Genomic DNA, 26156 nt, shown 5'->3' on the forward strand with positions numbered 1-26156 from the left:
ACACCAAAGACGCAAAGGGGTTTGATCTCGGATCCAGTGCGTACCAGCCCAGTAGTGTGCCGCAGAATCATGCGCGTGCATAAGATGTCGGGAAAGGAATCACGTTAGTATGAGTATTCAAGTGTCTTAGGCTAGAAAAGAAAGAACCTGACATCGCACACTGTAAATTGCGTAACGATTGGGTTTTCGAGTGTTCCAACCATCAACGAAAGCTTGTTTTTATTGAGGCATAATTCTTTATCGTCATCAGCCGCATGCATCATCAAACAATTGAACAAAATTTCGTTGCAAGTGTGTAGCGGGTACTAGGCTTCTCTGAACAATGACGAAAGATATAGTGAATGTCCTTTTATTACGCAACAATTTGGATTCGTGGTGCAGTAGGTAAAGTTGAAGTGTGCTTATAGCAGTTAATGAAAGAGTGCTTGAAAAGACTGTAAATTCGCTCTTCCAGCATCCGCCGAGACTGTGCTGCAAGTTCCGCGTATGCCTGGTGGTTTTTATGAGCTCTCGCTATCTTGGCCGTTGCCGAGTCGCTGTCCTACGACGTCATTCAGTGTGTGTGTCATGCTTTAAAATTTTTACACTGACCGACAATCTGGTTATGACAATGCACGTAATTCGGAATATTCCGACTTCTAGAACATTGTATTGAAAAAGCGAACACCACTTGCTCATTGTGGAATTTTCGGCAGTAGACAAACTTTATTATAACAGTGAAAATTTTATTAAGAAGGCTCGCCAGTGAAAACAGTGGATTAATTCAAGTAGTGGCACATTTCCTTCCTGTCAGAAGATGAAAAGATTTTATTCACGGGCAAAAAGTAGACACTTGGCGCAAATCAAAAAACACGTAAGCACAAAAAAATCATGCTGAACGCTCAAATGGTACTGCGGGTCAGTACAACCCTATTGCTTACTTTGAAGTGAGCCATTGGGTTGTACGAGTCCTCTTCGCGGATAGGTTTGTTTATCTGAAGTCATACTCACGTATGTAAGTGAATTAGGAGCCTACCACAAAGGAAGCTTTTTCTAGAACGGATTTCATTATTACGTTACCTTGCCAATTGCATCCTTTGTCGAAGGTAATACTGGTAAGACAGACGAATTGGCAATAACCACAGATAGCACCCAGTGAGGATATACGAATGCCCACAAAGAAGGAGCAGTATGCGCTGTAAGAACAATGCCCGCTGTAACAGAGATAAGAGGCCATTCATTCTTGCTGACGCCGTGTGCACTTTATCTAGGCCCACAATCGATATTCACTGACGGCTTTAGCACATAGTTTTACGCCTACAAGGCTGTCGTAATTTACTTTATAGTCTGTCATACCACGAAAAGGAAGGATTTGATATTCTGTGGAACATATTGCTAGTACAAGTGGAGCAACAACCATCAAAGTACCATGGTAATATCGCTTGTCGTCGGCATGGGAAGGGATCTTGCTCTCCTGCTCACTTTGTGTAGCCTGGCTCTCGCGCAAGGAAACAACGGTAAGCCCGTCATTTATACCGATCACTGCTCCTTCATGTGTGACAGACCATACGCTTCCGTGGCGAAAGCTATGCGTGTCTGGGATTAGGTTAAGCTCAGACGCATCTGTAGCTACAGTGCTATATTATGTTCAGTACAATATTTCGATATACCATTCAAATTAGTAAAAAGTGACACATATTTGGCAAACACGCTACCTAGGTATGTGACTGTGTAAGGCAAAATAAATTTAAGGCTAGGAATGATGAAACATGCGGCACCGTGAGGCCGAAGTGAATTTCTTCTGTTAGACTCTACGCTGAAAAACAGAGAGAAATCTGCGGCGCTCAATTGGCGTAGAGGGTTGAAGTCTCGGATCTTTTGGTACGCCTTATAACAGGATCGATATTTTGAAAAAGTATTCTCTCCTATTTAGTGTTACGGAACCCATTTAATAACAACATTGGTATTCTATTATGATAGAAAATACGTTATATATATATGAGTTGATAATAGGTTGTCACCATAACGACAAAATAAGCCACCCTAAGCAGTGTGCGTGTTTTTGTCGATTGTAGTATAGCGAATGCGTCCTGAAAATAATTGATACAGTAAACTTGATGCGTGCCAGCAAGTTTAGTGGGTGCCTATAGATCAGTTGGTGAAAGAAAAAAAATTCTTCCGAACAAGCGCTGTGTTGATATGGCGGATGAGTGGGTGAGTGCAGTGCGACTTATCGGATGTTTTTGTCAACGCTATGGCGAAATTGTGACAAGGAAAAATGAAAATTATATTCCGAATAAAAGTTAATGAAATGTCATTTGATACCTTCTACAGTGAGAACTGCTATTTGCTCACTGTCTCAGTTTCTTTACGACCTATCCATTTCAGGTATCCATTTCAGCATGTACCCTGTATTAAAGCTACTTTCAGGCAAAATTAGAAAGAAATCGCACTTCTAGTTACAACACTAGGGCTACAAAAAAGGTTGAGAGATGAAGCTTGAGTCACCAATTAACCATATCCTTCAGCGCTATTCAGCAAACTGGACAAAGGCACCCACTGAATGCCGGGCAAAACACTTGGTTCTCATGATCCAGGGAACTCACAAAGGCAACTAGTGTATTTTGCTTCTAACTGACTGCTAAGGACTGCTCGTTCGCATCTAATAGGTGATTGCTAGTAGATTTTATAAATCGAACATGTCTTTTACTATGTGTGTGAGCATATATTTAAGATAAACAAGTTTCAGTATTATGGTACAACTTCGTTTCCTCCCTCAAGAATTGTTTTATTTAGCTAATTCTGACGAGAATGTTGAAAGGCTATAGTCAACGTCTAGGTAATAAAATTATATGGAACGTCGTGCACGTACTCTTCATTCAGAACAGAATCTTGCCCCATATTTTTGAAGCTCATGTTAATAGGTCGGGTCTTTGATCACAGAACCGCAATATGAATATCAAAAACGCGGCGTTTAGAGCTAATCAAAACAGTAATGTTGCATCTTAAGAATTTGTGATGCAATTTTTGAAACCACCGACACCGAATAAAAGCGGCATGTGTTAAAAGGACAGAAATTCGCGCCTGGAAGCAATGTTTCAATGTACAAGTTTTGAAAGTACCCATTTCCGGAACAATTAAACACTTTTTCCGCACGCAAGTGGAGACACCGTGTGATATTGTTAAGGTAGGTGTCGGCCTGAAAAATAAAGTAAAGTATAGTTTATAAAGAGCCGAAAACAGAATTCATACCAATAGAGTTCAGAGTACTGGTTCCGCACCGATAAGGTATATTGGCGATAACCGGACACGTAGGCTGTGATGCGCGCCCCGCCGTGGCGGTCTAGTGGCTAAGGTACTCGGCTGCTGACCCACAGGTCGCGGGTTCGAATCCCGGCTGCGGCGGCTGCATTTCCGATGGAGGCGGAAATGCTGTAGGCCCGTGTGTTCAGATTTGAGTGCACGTTAAAGAACCCAAGGTGGTCGAAATTTCCGGAGCCCTCCACTACGGCGTCTTCCGTAATCATATGGTGGTTTTGGGACGTTAAACCCCACATATCAATCAATCAATAGAATGTGATGCGTAGTGACCACATGAATGATTGTAACGTTGCTTGCGAGATATCACAAATCATTTGAAACAAAAAAAAAAATATCTGTCTTACGAACAATTCACTGAAGTCATCTTTTAACTGAATAAGGGTGCGCACTAAGACAAGGACAGTAAAACGGAAAATTTCACAGACCAAGAGCGTCTGTTCTAGCGTCCGTGTCTGTGTGGGCGCCCTTATTCAGTTTAAAGATTAACCAATACGAACTCGCCCATGTATCCGTGCTACTGCAATTCACTGAAGAATTAAGTAAGGGCCGAATATGCTCCAACTATTGTTTCCTTCATAAACTAAACAGTACCAGCAAACTGCACGAAATATTCATTGAAATCACAGAATGGCTTCTAGCACCCAAATTATTTGTTCGATTGTTTGTTCACTTGCTCCTTTCAAGATGATTTACGCCGACTTGAATGACATAGAACAGTATAAAGGTACTGCCTGTGTGTGAAGGCATGCATTCAAATTTATACAAGCTTGCCATTATTCAAAAGAGAATTTTTCCACACAGTTTTTCAAGCTCCTGTTAATAGGTCGGGCCTTTCATCACGCAACCACAATATGAATATCAAAAACGCAGCGTCTAGAGCTTATCAAAAAACTAATGTTGCATAGTTAGAAATTGTAATGCAATGCTTTGAAAACACCGACACCAAATAGAAGCAAGAATTATCTTGCTTCTAGAGAAATCAGCAAGAATTATCTAGCGGGTGACCATGTGCTGGCATTCCTTACGAAATTAAAATACTTTCACACTTCCCACACTTGCCGTTTTGTGTCCCCGTAAGGTACAAGTAGCAAATTGTTTTAAGTTATGGACGTGAATATTTAGGCCATGACAAATGCTCTCCCGTACTGTCACAGTCTTAGCGTTCTAAAAAAGAAAAAAAAACCAATCGGGGAGGCGAACTAAGAAAAAAACTTTAATGAATATTATAGAGTCCACTTCTCTGTACCTGTCTTTAAAACAACCCAAGTCACAAACAAACCTACAAAGTAGATAGCATTGCACTTGCCGGCTTGGCGCCCGTTTTTGTAAAATTTCTGCATATACAGAGTACTGAGCCAATTGAGTATGTTAAGTTGAGTCATTGCCAGACTAGGGGAGTGGCACTGCACGCGTGCCGCTTCTTTAGTCTGTCCATGGTTGGGTGTAGTGATAGTTGCGTTACGCGTTTATGGTTCTATAAGAGAGCTGAGCTAAATTACAAACTCACCAAAAGGAAGAAAAAAAACACACTGCTAGGTGTTGCCCTAGCGAACACTCAGTTTACCTTCGTTCCACTTATTACTTTATATTTTTAGAATTCTCGCTTCTGTCCTTCGATACACCCCGATAAGATCTCCTACGCTTCTGGCTTTTTGTTTTACACATCTTTTTCTTCTCCTGTATATAACTTATTTATTACTACTAATCTCAGGTCAACCTATCTGTCATATTGCGTGGTTACCCAGCATCTGAGGTAAATGAAGATACTACCATGACATTGATTCTGCAGCCAAATGCGGAGCCCCTTCGATACCCCCGATGCTTGACCCCGAGGATCGTATTTATGGGGGCTACTCGGCTGTGCCCGGTAGCTGGCCCTGGCAGGCAGGCGTTTACACCCATCGATACCAGCACTTCTGCGGTGGAGCCCTTATCAACGACAGATACATTCTCACTGCGGCGCACTGCGTCTGGTAAGTGCTGTGGTTAAGTGTGTCGCGATTCATTTTGAGTAACCACAAATTAATAATCAAATTACATTGCTTACAGGTACAGGCCAAATTTTCTGTTCATTACTTAGATTTCTTTTTTTAATTGGGGCACCACGTATGCTTCAAACTTCGAGCTATTCGACCGACAGAGATCTGTCGAAGTTTTCGAAAGGTTAAGCATTGACTCATATCATATTTTGTCATATATTTACGGGTGTAACTACCCAACTACCAGCTAATGAAACCAGCAATTAGCAGTACTACTAGCTGATCGCGCAACCATCATGAATGCAGTGTTTTGTTGCAGTGACATGAACATAGATTGTTTTTCATCATCTTTGAGAGCTTGATACTTATTGCTAATGAGGAATGAATTAGTCAATTTTATATCAATGCAGTGGTAAAGCAAATTTCAGGAGAGACCAGCAGCATACTTTATTGAAGAAATCTTGTGCATCTGGCTATCCTCCTGACGTAGCTCGCATTAAGCAAAATCAACTCGCACAGCGTCCCGGACAAAATACAAAATAATAAAGTCAACAATTCCTGCATGATACAAGTTCTTCCTTCAGTGAAAATCATGATACACATATGTAATAGCTTCTATTTGTACGATTCCCTAGAACGAAAACGCTGTAGGCCCATCTGATCTTATTTGGGTGCATTTCAAAGAACCCCTGGTGGTTGAAAGTTTCGGCGCCCTCCGCTACAGCGTGTTTCATGTTTTATGGTAGCTTTGGGACGTAAAACCCCACATAATATTTAATAAACAACTATAACCACTTAAGAACAAATATTCAAGTCACGGAGAAGTGTGTGCTGCAGTTTAGAGCCCAAAACTTAACCATATTGCCCAAGAATGCACACACGGAACCCACAAACCACGGGTAATGTAGCTACCAAGATTTACTCACGCAAGATGTAATTACCCATAATTTGAATTAAGTACTACCTTGTTAAGAAAAAAAAACCTCCAAGCATGTCGTTAACACGCCGAAGTGTCACAAAGGAAACTGGAGAGAGAGCATTTCTCGAGCCCGCTCCAAACACGTAGAGGCGACTACTACAAGCTCAAGTGCAAGGATATCGCTACGGCATAAATTGCCACAATGTTTCGTATTAAAGCCTCTAACGCCATTGTATATCATTATATGAAGAATCGACCTACTCGCTTACGAAATTACGTGCACTCTGTTGTTGCAGTGGCAGAAGAAGGTGAATGGTTAAAGTTGAGCCCTTTGTAATACGTGGGATGTTTTAAACCACCCACGGATTCCGCACTTCACGTTGCGCTAACTTTGGTTCCTATTCTACGCTTTTACCATGCTATACTGCATCTCTTACGGTATTCTTTGCCGGGATTGACACCTTTGTAAGGTCCTTTCACGAAGGAATTGCGAGCACCGGCCTGGTTTTTTTATCTACTCCACTGCTATAGAGATTGACCGAGTTCAAATCCGCTCGAATCAGGATTTTTTTTCTCATTGTGTGCCATAGCGATTACGGAGACTGACGGTGGCGGTTGCAGACAATTGTGCCACAAAAATTGACTGTTGAGATCTTGCAAAGTTTTTCTTAAGAAAACGTAAACGTTTATTCGATCTATTGTGCATCAGAGTTGTGAAATTGTTCTGCTGCTATTATGAATATTTACAAAAAAAAAATAAGAAGCAAACAACGAGATTGAGAAGGTTTCAGGAGCACAATGCATTTAATGAGACTTTGATTATTTGATAAAAGAGGTGGTATATATTGAAGCGTGATACAATCACCATATAATGGTTTGAAGATCAACAGTATAGCACGTACTGCTACTCTTTCAATACTTGCGTGAAGATTGCCCATCCTGACATTAAACAGCACGTAGTTTCTCTTACGTAACACTTTAGGTTACTTACAATATTTTTTCAGTTATTTCCCAAGTCTAAACCGATATACAAGCAATAAACATGTCTGAATTCACAATGCTAGCACGGTATTCGTAGTTTTGTAGACTCTTCCTCATACTTTTTATTAGGAAAACCTGCTGGCTTGATGATTTTCAAATGTACTTATCTAAATGCATCTCGTATAGTTTACGCCATGAACATTAATACTTCATGAATATTTACCTCTACATATTCATCACATGGCACTGTTGTGTTGCCATCACTTCCGTCCTTTGGAGGTTATTGTATCCCTTACCAAAGTGTTCTTGCCTCTCGATGAGATTCATGCCTTGTAACATTGCCAAGTAGGGTCTCTTTTATTTTCTAGTGGTTGTTTACGTTTTCCCTTTACTTTTCTCGGACTGAAATATAGCATGTGCAAATAACTACGAAGGGCTAATACTTGCGCCTTCAGGTAATAATTGCAAACTTTAGTTGCAATTCATGTTGACATTGATAACGGTGTTAGTGACGCCAACCTAGTTTCGAAACGGTTTGTCCTTATCTTGTGCTTATAAGCAGAGACAGATGGTGCCACTACCACTGATAACACCGTTTTCTTTGCTGCACTTTTTTTATGCCCTCAGTGGGAGATATGTCATCTGTGAGGACACTCACGGGACGCGATAGAGCCGATAAAATAACAATGGCGCACGACAACGGTGTGGTGAAGGCAGCCGTATGCTACAGATCGTACGCAGTAAAGTTAGCTTAGCTGATGCACAATAGAACTATACCAAATAGCACAAGGATAGAGAAAATGTAATTCGTCTCAGTCTGCTCCATCCTTGAGCGGTTGCAAAGCCCTTCTGTCACAAGTGGTATAGAAACTTGAAGGCAGAAAACTGCGTTTCTTTTGACAGCGGAGTGCATGGGTAAGCTGAATATGTGAAAAAATGGGCGCTGTTCGCTGCCAAGAAGCGTAAATAAATGGTTCATACATGGGAAGCTTCCACCATAAAAAGCTGGTCCAATGGTGAGCTGTCAACTTCATACTGCGTCTTGCGTAAGAGAAAAATTTCGGCAGATACCTCAAACCTGGCAAACGACGTTATGCGAAGCATGACGAAGGAAGATGACCATGTGGCAATTTTTACTTAGCGACACGTCATGAAATGACGCTAAATATATGCACAAATGTTGCACGCACAGATATATGTTGATGGGTTGCAGATGTTTATATTACCTGTTGTTTGCACTTGCGCAACGATGCCAACTGGAAGATCTGGTATTGCGTATTATCAACACCAAAACCTGATATGAAGCACTGATGCTATCGAGCATCATGGCCTTTGACACTGCTACATATATCAAGTTCAGCACATGGCAACTAATCCCAATTGACGTTAACACGACGTGACGGTTGCATTAAAGGAGTGCATATGTAAGCTTTATAAAATTGGGTAGGAAGCACTGCCACACTATTTACGTTTGACGAAGATTAGAGTCTATTTGATAAGTGGCTCAAAAGCCTGGTCTAGGTCTGCTGTAAAATGCTTCATTACCACGCAGAATTCCTAAGGTCGATTCCAGCTGTGACCCTGAGTTTTATTTTTACATTCGTCGGGTCGACGCTACCAATGTCAGATATTTCTTAACGCTCGCGCGTTAAGATTGCCCGTGTGTGTTCTTGTCGTTCCTGGGTAAATACTAAGTGTCAATCACGTGGGGCACATATCAGTAGCACATACCGCCCATATATAAGCATGTCCCACTGTTTGGCGAGAAGTGTTTGACGACGTACGCTATGGGATTATGACATTATTTATGTCTTCACCCGTGCGTCATATTTGTCAAAGCATCTTACCCTGCAATGATAATTTTGGTTCACGTCAATTTATAGGGGTGAGCACGAGAGCACTCAAACAAAAGTGGCTATATATATATATATATATATATATATATATATATATATATATATATAGATATATATATATGTGTGTGTGTGTGTGTGTGTGTGTGTGTGTATTTATATATATAGATGGATACATAGATAGATAGATAGATAGATAGATAGATAGATATATAGATAGGTAAATAGATACGCTCAAAGTCACCGAAGTTCGATAAAAAATGCTTCACATTTAACACACAAGACTAGCTCCTAACCAATGCTTGGCATGTGGGCGTTTGATGGGTCTAAGAACATTTCTCAACAGTAGCTTTTGTTGTCTTCGTCTTTCCTTGCCAACACTCGTGTTGCAATGATTGATTGATTGATTTGTGGGGTTTAACGTCCCAAAACCACTATTTGTATATGAGAGACGCCGTAGTGGAGGGCTCCGGAAATTTTGACCACCTGGGGTTCTTTAACGTGCACCCAAATCTGAGTACATGGGCCTAGAGCATTTCCGCCTCCACCGGAAATACAGCCGCCACAGCCGGGATTTGATCCCGCGACCTGCGGGTCAGTAGCCGAGTACCTTAGCCACTAGACCACCGTGGCGGGGCAAAAAAAAAAAAAAAAAACTCGTGTTGCAAACTACAGGTTTGAAAAAATTGCATTTATTCGTGGAGATAATTTTTTTGTTAGGTTGCCCAAATATTCAGAAACTAATGCGATGTTCTTTTATTCCGTACAAAATATTGGAGCACTTGCGCAATATTTGGAAATTGCTGAAGCTTCTCCTGCTTTGTTTCTGACCTTCGAAAATCTGTACTAATAGTTTAGCAGTAATAATAAGATTCTCTGCAGTTGTACTTTTTTATGATTTCTTATGATTATTAACTTTCTTACGATTGTTAGACACGGCGTAGTGATGCACTTATCAACCTTATTATCTATCTCTAGACTTCACCGACATCGCATAGTACACAAGTCCCTAGCACATGGCTCCCATTGAAATGCGACTGGCACACCTGCGATGAATTTTTTGACCTTCTTGTTAGAAGCCGAGAACACAAATCTCTCAACTACTGGGCCAAACTGTCTCATAATAAGAGACTCTATGTTTTTTTTTTTTGGGGGGGGTGGGGGGGGGGCTCCGACATTAGACATGCGTAAGAAGACAAAAGAAAAACGCAAGAATTTACAACTTCTGACTGAAGGAGAAATCTGGGCGGGTTACGTAAAACTATCACCGCTATATATAAATAAATGTCATCATCATCATCGTCATCATCGTTGTCAAGAACCTGACTACGTCCACTGCAGGACAAAGGCCTCTCCCATGTTCCACCAGACAACTTGGTCCGGTGCTTGCTGCTGCCACTTTACACCCGCAAACTTCCTCATCTCGTCTGTTCAGCTAACTTTCTCTCTCCCCCTGACCCACTTCCCTTTTCTGGGAATCCAGTCACTAACCCTTAATGACTAGCACTTATCCTGGTATACGCATTACATGCCCGGCCCATGTCAATTTCCTCTTCATGATTTCAACTATGATATGCGTAACCCTGGTTTGTTCCCTGATACACTCTGCTCTATTTCTGTCTCTTAAGGTTACGCCTATCAATTTTCTTTCCATCTCTTGTTGTGTCGTCCTCCATTTAAGCTGAACCTTCTTTGTAAGTCTCCAGGTTACTGCTCCGTAGGTAAGTACCGGCAAGATACAGCTGTTATATACCTTCCTCTTGAAGGATAGTGGCAATCTACCTGTCATAGTTTGAGAGTGACTGCCAAATGTGCTCCACCTTATTCTTACTCTTCTAGTTTCTTCCATCTCGTTGTTCGGCTCCGCAGTTATGGCTTCTCCTAAGTCGACATAGTGTTTTACAACTTGAAGTGCACTATTACCTCTCTCGAAGCGCTGTCCTCTTCCGAAGTTGTTGTACATTACTTTTGTTTTCTGCAGAATAATTTTAAGACCTACCTTTCTGCTCTCCTAGTCTAACTCCGTAATCATGACTTGCAATTCGTCTCCTGAGTTCTTCAGCAATGCAATGTCATCGGCGAAGAGCAGGTTCCTAAGGTGCTCTCCATTAACTCTTATTTCTAACTCTTCCCACTTTAGGCCTTTCAAAACCTCCTGTAAGCACGCGGTAAATACCATTGGCGAGATCATATCCCCCTGCCTAAGAAGTTTAATGTACAAAAATTCTAAAAAACAGCTTACGTTTGTCAAAGGGTTATTCGTCCAATGGCGTTCGTTTGGCAGCGTTGGTGCGCTCTGATGTAACCTTTGAGTGTAATAAGTATTTGGTATGCTGGCGAAGCGGATATCCTATGGCACATTTAAAAAATATAATGGTAGACATGTTCTCCACCAAGAGAGACAATTATCACAGCTGCTTAAAAAAGAAGGAATGGATCTTTTATTGAACTCATTCAAGTAACCTAAGTAAGCTTTATTTAGGAATAACTGGTACTAACTTGAGTAAAATTTAGCTTCTATATCATATTTACATGCCTAATGAAACACCACCAATCACAAATGCTGAATATAAAAAAACAAAATTTCTCGACCGCTGTGCTTAGACAAAAGACATAAGCGTCACTTGTTCATGCCAATATTGAATGGCCGGTGCTGAAACCTGAGCCAAGGCCAATATGCTGCGAAGTCTCGTGCTTTATACTGTAGCGGCGAGAGAAGAGAGACGTGAGACGGCGTCGTAGGCAGCCGACGGGGCCGTGCCGATCGCGCCACTTTATTCCACGCCCGAAGCCGAGCCGCGGTAGCTGTCCCCGTCCAACGCGCCAGGTGCGTGAGCTCGTTCTAATCCTCGCGCAGCTCGAGCTAGCATCAGCTGCGCGAGAGGCGCGGCGCGGTGATTGAGAAATGATGATGGTGATGATGGCACTACAGGGCTCCGCCCCTAGCGCTTTGCGCGATTTGAAGGCATATGAAAAAGAAAGAGAGCGACAAATGCTATATACATGAACGGCAATCCATAAAGTGTTCATTTGGCAAGTCCAGGTTGTCAACGTTTATGGGCCATCAGTAGGCGGTGTGTCTCCGGTGGGCGACTCTGGGAGAAGCGCAAGAGACGAAGAAGGAAGTGCCGGGTCGCTGTGTTCATAGACACGTCCATCCAACAATTACGCGGCGGGACCATTCGAATGCGCACCCACCGTTTCGAGTAGACGCGGCTGACAAACGTGCCCACAGCTGGAACTGTGGACAGGCGCTGAAGAGCTCGCGCCGGCAATTTGGGCGAAATAGTGTGAAGGATCGGAACGCACGTATGATGACCGAGCACTGAAGTTTCACAGCCACAGCGGGGTCTCGGACAGCGCACAGGGTGCCGAGCATGCTGTCGACAAGGAGCAGCGTCATGGTCGTGCTGGTGCGGACGTCTCTGTCGATGAAACGCCGGCCTCCGTGTAGCACTGCGACCGGCATGTCGGGACGTGTGGCCGAGTCGACGGATGCGGAAACGCCGTGCATTGCGGCTAGTCATGTGCACGGCAAGTGGTTGGCCCTTGCGTCGGGAAAACCTCGTAGGTGTTTGCGCCGTCTTGAAGGCCAAGGCTGCAACACATGACTGTTTAGCAAGAGGCTTGAAAAAGGACCTCTCTGTATTATGCCGAACGTGATGATTTCGTTGGCATACTATCAAGGGCAGCAGATATGCAGTTGGACCGCACGTCGTCGCTATTGTTACCAACGAGCCTGTGTGGCGGACTGCATCCGGCGCCAAATGCTCTGGGGAATAGTTGTGAAGCTCAGAAGACGTGAGCTTTGATGGAGGATCGGGTGGCACACATGAAAGACCATCGGTTCTCCGCGCATTAGGGTTGGTGTGCAGGTCTGCATGATCGATGACAACCTCTACAGCATGTGTGGCATATGTAGTCTGCAGTGCCATAGGCGCGCCAGGTACGTCGTCCTCAGCTGCGTCAGTCATAGTCGCAGCCTCTCGGAAGTTTGGCTGTGGTTGACGGCTTATGACTTTAACTTCGGCTGCGGGAGACTGCGGGGCTGAAGATGGTCGCTGCTGGCAGGACGCAGAGAGCGTCGAGGTGGGTGGGGAGGCGCCTTCGGACATCGTCGACGCTGAAGTATCCGCGACCAAGGGGCGAATAGTGAGCGTGAGGATATCCGTAGTCTTGGCAGACTCCGGGGCATGCGGCGATGAAGCCGTCGTGGAGTCTGACATGTCTGAGAAATCGTGGTCTGTGTAGGCCGGAGAAGACATGCGGGTGGCGAGAGTGCCCGAGGGACAATCGGCCGAGGACTTCGAAAAAATGCACCTCGTGGCAACCCGGTCGTTGGCTACAGGAACGTATTGAAGAAGCTCGTCGGATTTCGTGGCTGACTGGTCGCGTGCAGCACGAATGTTCTGAACCTCGTCGGATTGGCATTCGTACGCGGGACTCGCGTTGATAGTGGCCGGACGAGATGTTGTAGGAGACGTAGTCGGGGAAGTTAGGTCCCGGTAAGTGAAGACTTTCGGGCCGGAGGGTACCGCACGCTGCGCCGCAGACGAAACCTGTAAGTCGCGGGTGAACGGCAGCGGGTGATAGGTGAGGCCATAGCTGGCAAGCACCGCAGAGCAGAGGTCATCGTAAGGCTGCTGGCTGGAGGTTGAAGTGCCAGAGAGATGACGCAACTCTACCGGAAGGGCGTCTTGAAGAATGGCGTGCATCAGCGGCTGGTCCGTGACGCCATTCAACGCCAGAACGGCATCGAGCTGCATGAACCATACCTTGGGGTAGGTCGATTGGAACGGCGGCACTGGCGGGCAGAGTTGCGGGAACATGGCCGCGGGCCGCTCGGCGAAGGGCGTGTTCTCCGGGTCACCAATGTAGCGGCGAGAGAAGAGAGACGTGAGACGGCGTCGTAGGCAGCCGACGGGGCCGTGCCGATCGCGCCACTTTATTCCACGCCCGAAGCCGAGTCGCGGTAGCTGTCCCCGTCCGACGCGCCAGGTGCGTGAGCTCGTTCTAATCCTCGCGCAGCTCGAGCTAGCATCAGCTGCGCGTGAGGCGCGGCGCGGTGATTGAGAAATCATGATGGTGATGATGGCACTACAATACAATAGGCTTCAAGTCCACTCCTGCAGAATTCGAGTATACAGTGAATATGACGGCACCATCCCAAATCTTCGTGACACCAGAATGCATGGTAAGTTATCGCGCGACAAAAGAAAGCTGGCGTTCATTTCATTTATGTTTTTCAGGTCCGGAGAGGCAACAGGAAAAAGAAATTATTGATTCTCAGTGGAAGTTTTGAATGCCGGCAATTATATCAACACTCTTGAGTATGCTGCTCGTACACATGTCTTTAATTAATAGACCAGGTGCGCTGTGAGCAACGGCAGCAGCCTCTTCCAAATTTAGTTATGCTTTTCTCCACCACAGGTTAGTACAGCGGCGAAAGTAACGAGAGAAGTTTTTTGACGTAGTAGATCGAAGCCACTTTTCAGAACTATGGTCCTATGTTACGATATTGTTATCGCGGAAGTGCTGGAGATGTTTTTCGGGAGGTTTGCAGTCATGTCTGGACAAGTGCGACACCAGCAGTGGCCTACGTATGTGCGGCCTAACTCATTCTCCACGAGTTCAAGACAATCCTCGCCTTCTTTCGGTCCTCGTCCACTTTTCATAGGTTGTCTGATACACGAGCCAGGCACGTCTTAACACAGTACAACGGCAGCATTCCACGCTGACGTGCTAGAATAAAAGAAAAAGAAGCAGAATGGTGCTGATGCCCTTTGTAACCTAATCGCCAAGGCAAACGGATGCATATTAAACCCTCATAGACATTCACAATTTGAAGCTTGGGACGCGTCTCTGAAGGTTTATTTTGAGTAAGAAAGGTACTTTGATACATCGTGATTCTGATGATTTGGGGATGCAGCACGCATGCTAGCGGTTGCGTTCCCGCACTTGCACATTCTCGGCGTGTCTTCCGCGACAGTGTGGGCAGAAACTCTTCGCACCTGAGTGGCAGCGTAATTTCGTATCAAACCTTACCGGGGCAAAACCTGTTCACAACACTCGTACTCCATTTCAGTGTAGGCCAAAAGGCCTGGACCAATACCGGATAAAAATTCTTGTCATCCCGAACTTCATATGGGCTGTGGTTGTGTCACTGAGGTTTCACTGCAAATAAAACACATGATTAGGTAGCAGCGGCTACGTAAATGATCTAACTTAGAACAACTGCTCTGAAGGCTTCTTCACATGCTTCATATTGAAGAAATAGAAGCTCTTTGTCGACATCACCTAATGTTGAGATCCTATGTCACTCGTTTTTATATTCAGGTTGTGCAAAAAAATACCGCATAACAAGCGTTTCTATGCTCCAACTGTAGGTTGAATGGGCCTTCCTTTGACCGCAAGAAAGCAGTGCCTCCAAGACAAATTGGACGCACATTTTAAGATCTTGGGTGACATTTTCAGCACGTCAACTCAAACCTTTAAAAAATACATCTCAGGTTTTCACCAATAATAATATCAACTAGGCTCATGTGACTATTACACGTCACATCAAAGCCTCGTGGTTAACATATTGCTTTCATCAGCTCGAAGAGTCAGGCATGATTTGCGGTGACATCGACTGAAATATAAGCGCGCGAAACAAAGTCCCATTAGTGTGTGCACTCATAGGGCACGCTCACGAGCTGCATGGGCTCAAAAATGCACTGTGGTCTGCTAAAATTGCCTGTCTAAAGATATCGGCGATTTGATACGCAACAATTCAGACTTAGATATCTGATACACATCACACTCCTCTTCCAGGTCGAGGACGTCTACAATTGTGAGGGTTCACTTGGGCGCGTACGCACGGCGAGCCTTAGACAATACCGAAGTGATATACAAAGTGGAGGAGGTGTGCGCCCACCTGAATTACAAACCAAGTAAGGTGAGCTTTCCCCTATTTTCTAACCTACAATTTGTTCGAAGATGCTACAGTGGTTCCATTTGCCTGTCTTTAATCCTGCCGACAAATGTGTAAAGTGACCGAAACGAGGTGTGCGGCAGGATTCGAAAGCAGAGTAGTATGATCTACAGCGGCGCAGTTACACCTCATAATTCACAATAGGTTTCCTGCACATCTTGGTAAGGTAATGGGAATTCAGGAATGAACCAGAAACCGCTGTGGTCCTTTTCAATAAACGTATAAAAGGTTAGGGTTTAGCATGCTTTATGCGCCATGAGCAGTAGCCGGCTTTCAGGGAGCTTAGAACAAGCAAAAATGCCAACTTGTTAAAACTACCACGAAGAACAACATTTAAAAAGGGTAGCGCACCTCATATTTTTGACGTGTACTTGGGGCAACCACTCCCGAATACACAACACTAAGCTTGGACACTGCCAGTATTCCACTTTCAGTGGAGCCTATATCTTGTGATTCCCAAGCAAACATGACAGCCCCCCCCCCCCCCCCCCGCTCCCCGCACGCATCATTCTTTTTTTCCACGATGCACTTTGTTGACTGTTTAAGCTGTAAAGAATACACTACACCCAATGAGTATTTCGTAACAGGTGGACATTTACCCTGTACATTATGAATTGTTTAATATAAAGCTCGCTGCACTTGTTTACCATCGCTTGTTGAATTTATAGAACGCCTGCTTAGGCGCAAGGAATTATTAGAAATCAATTGGCCCCGTATCTCCATGTTATATTGCAAATGTCGTCGAAAGACGATAGTCTTGCGTCTGAAGAGAGAGAACAAAAGGTTCATTTGATGTGCTAAGCAAGAAAATCGATGAATGGTATTTTGGAGGCGCTGTGTCGGAGTCTCTCGAACGTGCAGCGGAGGCGAACGAGCGCATCAAGTCACGTCACACGTGAAGCATGAGCGCTATCTGGCTGTTATCTTGGAAAACAAAGCGTGCGCGGCATGCGCGCTCGTGTCGAAGGTGATAAGGTATAGAGCGCAAGGCGACGGGTGGGTGCCGCTACCATGTCATCTTAGCAAAGCGTTGGAGACACTCGTCTTTTCGTGCAAGCGTTGCATCGTCAGCGCAACGTGATAAGCACTCCGGTCCTTAGAATTATTTATGTATGCATGTTCTAGAAAAAAGGCACACATACAGGCTATTGACGTGTTGTTATAGTGCCTCAGATATGTGCAATAATTACTTTTTAATTGATAATCGCACAAGTATAAACGCTGAATCTTGAGCAATATTGGTGGGCGCTTTTTTCGTTGGAGGTCCCCAAGAAAATGCTATCGTTTTTAGAAGAGTATAATATGGCTTATGCTATCGAGGCCAGCAAATTAATCTGTATCGCTCGGTGACTTTGGTTCTGAGTAACATATAAAGTATTGAGTTAAGGCTGTAAATTGACGTATCAGTGGTGCAGCTTCGTCGGTAATTTTTAGGTACTTACGAGTGACATTTTTTGCTCTATTCACTCATACTTTCGGATTTTATGATTCTGAACCATAAATAAAGATTTGTTCATTGCTTATTTGACTGATTCAATAATTTTTTCTCCTGACCTTTGAAACGTTGCACAATAGGTTATCACGTAGTGATTTCAGAAATATCAACCCATACTTACCCAGCCCCCTGGGCCTTTCGTCTCATTCTCCTTTGCAATAGCGCAACTCGTCTGATATTGCTATCATCAAACTGCGTGACCCCGTGACCTTCACAAGGACCATATCTCCAGTATGCCTCCCCAGCCACAGGGAAGAGCTCCCACTAGGATCAAAGTACTACGTCACCGGATGGGGCTCTACAACAAGTGAGGCACAGTGTTGTCATAGCGAGACATATTTTGTCAATATTTCCATACGTACGACGCGTTTTTTATAAAGAACAGTTCAGATAATTCTGACCAGCATTAAAACCTCACGTGGGTCTTGCTAGGGTGCTACCACTTTTGTTTGGGTCACTCTCTCTCTGGAATCTTGATTATTCATTGTAAATGTATCAAGTTGTGGAGTAATATGCTCAATCAATTCCTAAAGCCCCCAATTATCAGTTAAACCTTCATGGATGAAATTGTGGAAACTATCTGTTGATATCCTGATAACTTTGTTTTTTTTTTCCAATGGGTGATGTGACACGTAACACTGAGCCTATTGGCGTAGATTTAAATAGCTTACAGTGCGAATAACCTGAAATATGAAAAACAAAACGGTCACTTTGAACTCCCAATTAGTGGAAGAAATTATCAAAACAAACACACGATGCGCGTACTCTGTGCCAACCTGGCCTCGGTCCGCCGCATCCATAAATAGCATACGGCTAGCAATACAGACGTAATACTGCATTGTTGACCTGTTGAACCTTTATTACTTGAGCGGTTACGTGTTGCCGGTCCCTACGAAATACACTGGTTGACCTCCTTGCCTGTCCTTCCTTTTTTTTCCTTCTCAACCCTAGTACTCTGCGTGACTTTGCATGATCAACACAGATGACAAACATATAAACCAAATTTATGCAAAAGAGCTGGCATGGAACTTCAATAGACCCCTATCCACAATTTAAAATACACTCTTGGTGTCTTTTAGATTGTGAATAAGGGATAGATTGTGGATATGAAGTATGTTCTCAGAAACCCGAGAACATACTTCATAATGCAAAGTTGACCTGTTGAATCTTTGTTACTTACACGCCTACTTACCACCTGCCAAATTGCAACTGTGAAGAAACGGACTGGCTAAGCCGCTAAAATTCCTCATTGTAAAAATTGCCTACACAATCTTACCTCACATTTTTTCACAGTGTTTCAAAAATAGGTTTGTTTCAATGTAAGGTTTGTGACACCTACATTCAGAACAATTCATACGAAGGTGGTACTGCACAAAGTATTTCGATGAACTGTGATTTTCTAATAACACAGCCCAACATTAGTGAAGCGATCTTCGCTGTCTCACCTGTCCACTGAATGTTGCATGTGAAAGGGAGCGAGTGAATAACGTACTGGGTGCAAGAAACAAGCTTAAGACCAAGTTTGAGACTGCAGTGTTGGTCAGTTCAACTTAGTTCATTGAGTAGAAGCCTCCTACTTGCCAAACAAATTTTCTATAGTCTGCTCAGAAGCAGAGATGTGATGCTGAACTTAGGAAAGACCCCCAATAAGCTATGTGAAAAAAAAAAAAACGGGCATACGTGATGAAGACTGAAAGTCTGATATCTTCCTCACCAATAATAATTTGCGATTGCCGCCCCTTGACGTCTCGAATCAGCTTATCGCAAAATGAAAAAAAAAATGAGCCGGTTAGAATAGCCTGATTCTCGCCTAGTTTTCACATGATTTAGAATTCTCGAACACGTGAGGGAGACAAATCTTGTTGAGGCGAGTCTAAGCAACGGAAGCTTCACCACTGCATTTTAACAGTGTACAGTGAACTAACTAGAAATTAAGAAGTCATTTTTTAACATTATTTAATACATGCAACTTATTTTATCTGCCGTAAAAGGCAACTTATCATTTAAAATCTTTCACTCCTATTTTTTAGCAACTGCAAAGTTAAATCAGAGAGCTTGTCTCCATTCGTTAAACACCTTCAAAAGTCAACATTGGGTGCATAGAAAATATCCTTTTTTCAAGCATACGCGTAAAGGATAATCTCCACTGCGAAAGTACACAGGTTATTTTTATTGTTATGGCCAGCCAAACTTCAATACTTGTTCCGCAGTGCATTAGTGACTAAAAAGAAGATAAGTAAGAAAACAGAAGCAATAGAAAGCTACAAACCACATTATTACATTTGCCAGTGTAGCCAGTGCCTTCGCTTGGTATTCATTTCTTAACAAATGTCTCTATACTCAGTTTTAGAAGTTCCCATCAGCACTGTTGAGGCTACAGGGCTCCTCAACTTATAACAAGGGCGATTAACCCCTTCTTATGTATTCATCCGCCTCATGTCTCTTCGCCCAATTATTTATAGATACTCATTGCAGATAAGGCTGGTGTAATAAATTAAAGATACAATAAAACTGTGAAACAAGCAGTCACACCAGAAACTTGAAGCGTGGATATGTTGCTTTATAGAAAAAATTGGCCCGAATCTACACGTTACACTGTAAATGTCATCGAAAGACGATAGTGTTGCGTCTGGAGAAAGTGAATAAAACGTTTATTTGATGTTCTGCACAATACAATCATTGAATGGTATTCTGAAGGCACTGCGTTAGAGTGCCTCGAGCGTGTAGCGGAGGCGAACAGGCGCATTAAGGCACGCTAGTTAGGAGCGCCATCTGGCAGTTATCTTCGAAAACGAAGGTGTGTGCGCCTGCGGTGAAAGATCCGCGCCAGTCTCGTAGGTTATAAGGTGCAGAATACAAAGTGACGGGCACGTGCCACCACCGTGTCGTCGTAGCAAAGTGTTGGAAACACCTTTTGGGGCATCGCGTTGCACTCTCAGCGCAGCGCGTTAAACGCTACAGTTCTTAGAGTTACTTGTGTGCCTGATCTAGTATAAAGGCTGACATATAAAACATATACGTGTTGTTATGGCGCCTCAGATATGCGCAATATTTGCTTCTTTTTTAATTGACAATCGCACAACTATGAACGCTAAACATTGAGCAATACTGGTGCGCGCAACGGATGGATTTGGCCATTCGGTGCCGTCAGAGGTATCGTTAGGGCGGACAAACAGACAAATGTACAGACAGACAGACAGACAGACAGACAGACAGACAAACCAAAACTTTTCGTCGAAGGTCCTCAAGAAAGGCTATCGTCTTTATTATCTGTCTAGAATCCTTAGAGAATGCTGGTGGATACATCCACCTTGTGGTGTTTCTTTCCGATAATTTTTCTGGCTCCGTGGACGCGTTCGTTCGCCTCTCTCACTGCAATGCTTGTTTTCTCTACTTTTTAGTTTTCATCGATGGGATATTCGACGCGCACGAAACGCTGTACTATGTCGCACTTCCGTTGAAGATGCGGCATCCTTGGTTTGGCGACGCAGCCCGAGCACTGCCTCGGCGCGTCAGTTTTAGCAGGGGCGGCTAACCAAGCATCATATTACGCCAGCAACGACGACTTAACGTACCTCATGTTTTATTCTTGGAGTAATATGAAGCAAATTGACGGCAGATATCACCATTCGTTTGTTGCTGTCAGCGCAGTGGGCTTGTAGCAAGAGCAAGTTCAGATTGAGGTGGGTGGTCGCTTCTGCATGGGTGCTGCCATGTTGATTTGTAAGCACAGGGACTGGCGGTAAATGCAAAACAATTTCATGGTTACGATCTAAATGCGATGCATAAACGTATCACACATTGATATAGTCTAACACACACCAAACAAAGGTCCTTTTAAGTGATTTCGGTCAATGTTAAGGCATTTATTATATGTAGTACTATGTTTTGCTGTGCAAGTGTCTGATTTTATTACACCCCATAACTTTGCTAGTGCTGAACCAAAGCGGTGAAACACAATATAATTGTTATAAGTTTTTTAGGTATGCTTTAACAAAACGCACTTCTAAGCCATCAGGATTATGGCCGTTGAAGATTTACATTACCCACTTATAGCTCGAAACAGTAAGAGGGTTTCCGATTTTTTTTCCGAAAGATGGTCTTCAAAAAAAGGCGTATTAGTTCAAATTTCGAACTGAAACATTTGACTGCTTAATTAGTCCACAAGGTTTTATTAAACTATTTTGACAGCACGCGAACCCTCATTTATAGATGAAACTTGGGCATGCAAGCACACAAAATTCAGCCTAACATTCACACTTTCATTTTATCTACTAACACAGGAGGAAAATTCATTGAAAAGTCGAGGGAGCTGAAGCAAGCCATAACTGAAGAGCTTCCTCAAAATGAGTCGGCATGTTCTATGATGATGCCCGAACTCCTCTGTGGAACTCACGACTACGGATCATCTTGCTTCGTGAGTGTTTTCGTATTTAAATACCGTAGCATCTAATGTTTACGTGGTTGCTATCGCAAGAAAAGTGCTTATGAATATGATTTTAGTGATATCTGCGTATATCAGCATCGAATGTCCGTAAGATAACTTTATCAAGAGCATCACCATATTTTCAGTGCATGTACTAATTGACACGCGGCAGTTGAGGGCTAAGTAACACTCCCACTTTCCTCTGGACTGCCCTCAGTTTGGGTCAAATGGTGTAATTGCGCTCGAATGCGTGTATATAGTGCAACATTATATTTACAAGAGGTGTGATTAGTCACAACATCAAATATATTTCGAGATATTGCACCTTTTCATCTCATAGTGAAAAAACTTGATATCCCGTTTGAATCCATAAGTGCCTTATATCAAACGACAATGCTGTCATCCTCGCCCCGCCGCGGTGGTCTAGTGGCTAAGGTACTCGACTGCTGACCCGCAGGTTGCGGGATCGAATCCTGGCTGCGGCGGCTGCATATCCGATGAAGGCGGAAATGTTTTAGGCCCGTGTGTTGAGATTTGGGTGCACGTTAAAAAATCCCAGGTGGTCAAAATTTCCGAAGGTCTCCACTACGGCGTCTTTCATAATCCTATGGTGGTTTTGGGACGTTAAACCCTACATATCAATCAATCAATCATTGCTGTTATCCTCCATGCATAAAGCATTCTTCAGTTTTTTTTGTTATGCTGCAAAGCAAATGGAGTTATACAAGTACACAGACCTTCCAGCCCCAATTAGTTTCTAGTTTTCAATATTCAAAAATAAAAAAAAACTGGCCCAACGTTTCGGGACCCATTCTTTCTTTTCTGCAGAGGCCTACTCTCTCGCCGGCACCAAAGTTAGGGTGGTTTAAGCTTGTAGGTTTATAATCTTGCTTCTGAGGCTTCTTAATAGTTGTCTGTTCTCCTATTGTCCTTGTTGCTGTGCTGTTTTGTCCATTGCTCTTAGGCAAAATGGCACCGTGTCTGCATGTTTCACTGCAAATGTCATCGAATCTTGCGTCTGGAGAGAATGAATAAAACGTTTATTTATTGTTCTGCGTGATAATATCCATCAATTGTATTCTGAAGGTGCTGTGTTAGAGAGTATTGATCCGTGAAGTGAAGGTGAATGAGCGCATCGAGGCATGTTAAACACGAGCGCTGTCTGGCAGTTATCTTCGAAAACGAAAGATGGCGTGTGCGCCTGTCCAGGAGGCGATAAGGTGTAGAAGGCAAAGCGACGGGCAAGTGGCACCACTGTGCTGTCTTAGCAAAGCGTTAGAAACACTTGCCTTTTTGAGCATGTCGTTGCATGGTAAGCACACTGCGATCAATGCTATAATCTATAGAATTACTTATAAATGCCTTCTTTAGTGGGACACACATACAACACATCAATGTGTTGTTATCGTGCCTTAGATATTCACAATAATTGACTTTTAATTGACAATTGCACAAGTATGAACGCTGAAACTTGAGCAATATTGGTGGGCTCCGTGGATGGGGTGGGCTGTTTGCGGTATCGCTTGGTGTCTGTCGTTTAGGGTTTCATTACGGTGGACAAACAGACGTATGTACAGAAAGACAGACAAAAGTTTTTGCGTTGAAGTACCCCAAGAAAGACTATCGTCTTTAAAAAACCAACCAAGCATCAAGAACATAGCTATTAGCAAAAGCAACGCCGCAAGAACATAGGGAAGGACGACATTCAAAAGGAGCGGAAGCACTAAGAAAATTCATTAGCTTCTCAGCCGAAATACGATATGCGAAATTGGTCTCAAGACGTGCAAGCAATTTTATAATTTTATGTTAATAATAAATGTGCAGTCTAAATATTATTGAGAGCCTGTTCGTATAATATTTTACCCACCCAGACAAATCTCTGACAAATAAGATTACCTTTAAACCAATGAAAGGCATGCTTTTTTTCGGCCTGTATATTTTATTACAATGCAGTCAATAACTAATGCAAGCTTCTCAGAAGCCCAACTTTTGCATTGTTATGTATACTGAAAGGGATACAAGCGATGATTTAAAGGGCCCCAAAAATATTAACATTCAAGACGCATTGAAAACACTTCTGCTGCATTGATCGAAAGAGCGAGAGAAAGAAGCTGTAATTAGGAAAAAAAGGAAAGAGATATAAAGAAACAGTGAAAATAAATACACTTAAAAATAAAGAGAACAGGGGAAAAGCAAGAAGGAAATGAATCAAAAGAATAAAGATAGACAGAAACAAAGCAATCCGCCTAGTACCACGCTTGCTTAAGGCTCAGGGCAACTATAGAGCGAAGCCAGCTAAATTTTCGCCTTGTTTTTGATACTTTTGCAGGGTGACAGTGGTGGACCCCTAGTACACCGAAAGAATGGGATCTGGACACTCTACGGTCTGGTGACCTCCGGGCCATACACGTGCGGCGATGCATCGGACTATCCACTGATCTTCGCCAGGATTTCTCACTACATGGATAACTTTATTGCTCCATACATGGATCCAAAGACTCCGAGGAAAGAGATTCGGCGAATCTGCACTATAACATGACGTTCTCTGAATGCGCTACGATGCAGTGTTTTCTAAAATAAATGAGTCCCAATGCGCCTAAATTGAAACATAAACGGTGTTCGCAGAGAGAATTGATTATGGGGACAATGAAAAATAATTACCTTGTTCATGTTCCTAATGGGCGTAGGAATAATAACCTTCCTAATTTATTTAAAGATGCAGCGCGTAAGATTCTAAGCCTATTTCATTGTGTACGAGCATGGAAAACAGTTTTAAATTTCAGTTGCTTTGCTCCTTATATGGGAAAAAGCAATATTAACAAACCTGCTAGGAAATTTCTGTTTAAATATTGTACGATAAAACAATATTATAGATACGTGGCACATCGCAGCGAAAGGTGGTAAAAAGTTTCACCACCCGTCATTGGCTATTCGACATCTTGACAACACAGGCATATAGTATGCTGCGCCCATCAAAGTTTGATCGCCGCAGCCATTATTGAATAGGCCAGCTTTCGGGTCAGCACCAGAAAACCGTAACCACCGTTGTATTGCGGAGGTGAAACCATTTTGTAGAGGGATTTCAGCCTGCTGTGGACGTATGGTCACAATAAAGCAAAAATGAACCGCATCAGGTATGAGCGTTTCTGCATGAGTAGCATTGCTCCTCCCTCTGTAGGAACCAAATGAACAAACTCCGACGTACAGCGCATGCGCCACATCAACAGTTGCGCTTTTGCTGATCCTGTTCTCTCACACATATTGGATGATTTATGGCTACGTAGAAAAGAACTAGCACATCGCACGTAGCTTGAGTGCTGGCGTTATGCGAACCTTAAACATGGAAGGTGACCGTGTTCCAATTTTTCATTGAGCGGCACGTTATGAAAGGACGCTACATACATGTGCCAGTGTTACAATCACAGACATGTGCTTAACAGTCCTCGATGCTTATATACAGGTTCTTTGCAAATTCGCAACAATGACAACAGGTACACTATTATTAGAAACCCCAGAAGCGATAAGCCGATATGAAGCGCTGGTGCTCGCAATGAATCATGGTAGCCATGGACGACGCATTGAACCCTGCTACATAATTCAGCTTCAGCGCAAGGCATAACTTTAATGAACGATAGCACTACGTGACGGCTGTATCATAAGAGTATATACGCAATGTTCGAAAAATTCCACAGTGAACGCTGCAAGTCGGAACAGACGTTTTACAAACAATAAGATCTACTTAAAAAGTGGTTCTGAGACCTAGCGTTGTGGTGAAATGCTATGCTTCATTGCCACGAAGAATGCTTGGGTTAGATTCAAGCTGGAACCCTGCCATACATTGTTTATATTCGTCGGGTCATCGCAGCCGACGTCGGTTTCTTTCTCAACGCTCACACGTTGAAAGTGCATATGTGTGTTCTCGCCGTTCCTGGGTAAATACTAATTGTCGACCGCCTATGGGACATACCCGCATACCAGTGACACATACCCGCCCAACGGTATGTGTTATTGCTTGGTGGAAAGTGTTTGATGAGGTGCGAGACGTAATTGTGACATCATTTATGTCTTGACCTGATCATCATATTCATCAAATCATCTCACCCTCCCATACTAGTTTTATTTCACGCAAAGTTAAGAGGGGGATCACGAGAACACTCAGACGCAAGCGACTCTATAGATAGAGAGGTATCTGTATATGCAAATATACACAAAAAGTGTTTGAAGTACACA

The 26156-nt window shown here is 43.3% G+C and overlaps 1 protein-coding gene across 1 annotated transcript; it reads left to right on the top strand.

The window, feature by feature from the left end:
- Window positions 1-1261: 1261 nt before the first annotated feature.
- LOC119169187 (chymotrypsinogen A) lies at window positions 1262-25056 on the top strand. Its single transcript, XM_037420304.2, is given in 7 exon segments — window positions 1262-1496; window positions 5090-5273; window positions 15846-15969; window positions 17663-17807; window positions 21784-21917; window positions 24256-24432; window positions 24434-25056. Coding segments are annotated over 7 exon segments (879 nt in total). The 5' UTR covers window positions 1262-1408; the 3' UTR covers window positions 24461-25056.
- The last annotated feature ends 1100 nt before the right edge of the window (window positions 25057-26156 follow it).

The sequence above is a fragment of the Rhipicephalus microplus genome, unplaced genomic scaffold, assembly GCF_043290135.1.
Source record: "Rhipicephalus microplus isolate Deutch F79 unplaced genomic scaffold, USDA_Rmic scaffold_28, whole genome shotgun sequence".
Lineage (NCBI taxonomy): Eukaryota > Metazoa > Arthropoda > Arachnida > Ixodida > Ixodidae > Rhipicephalus > Rhipicephalus microplus.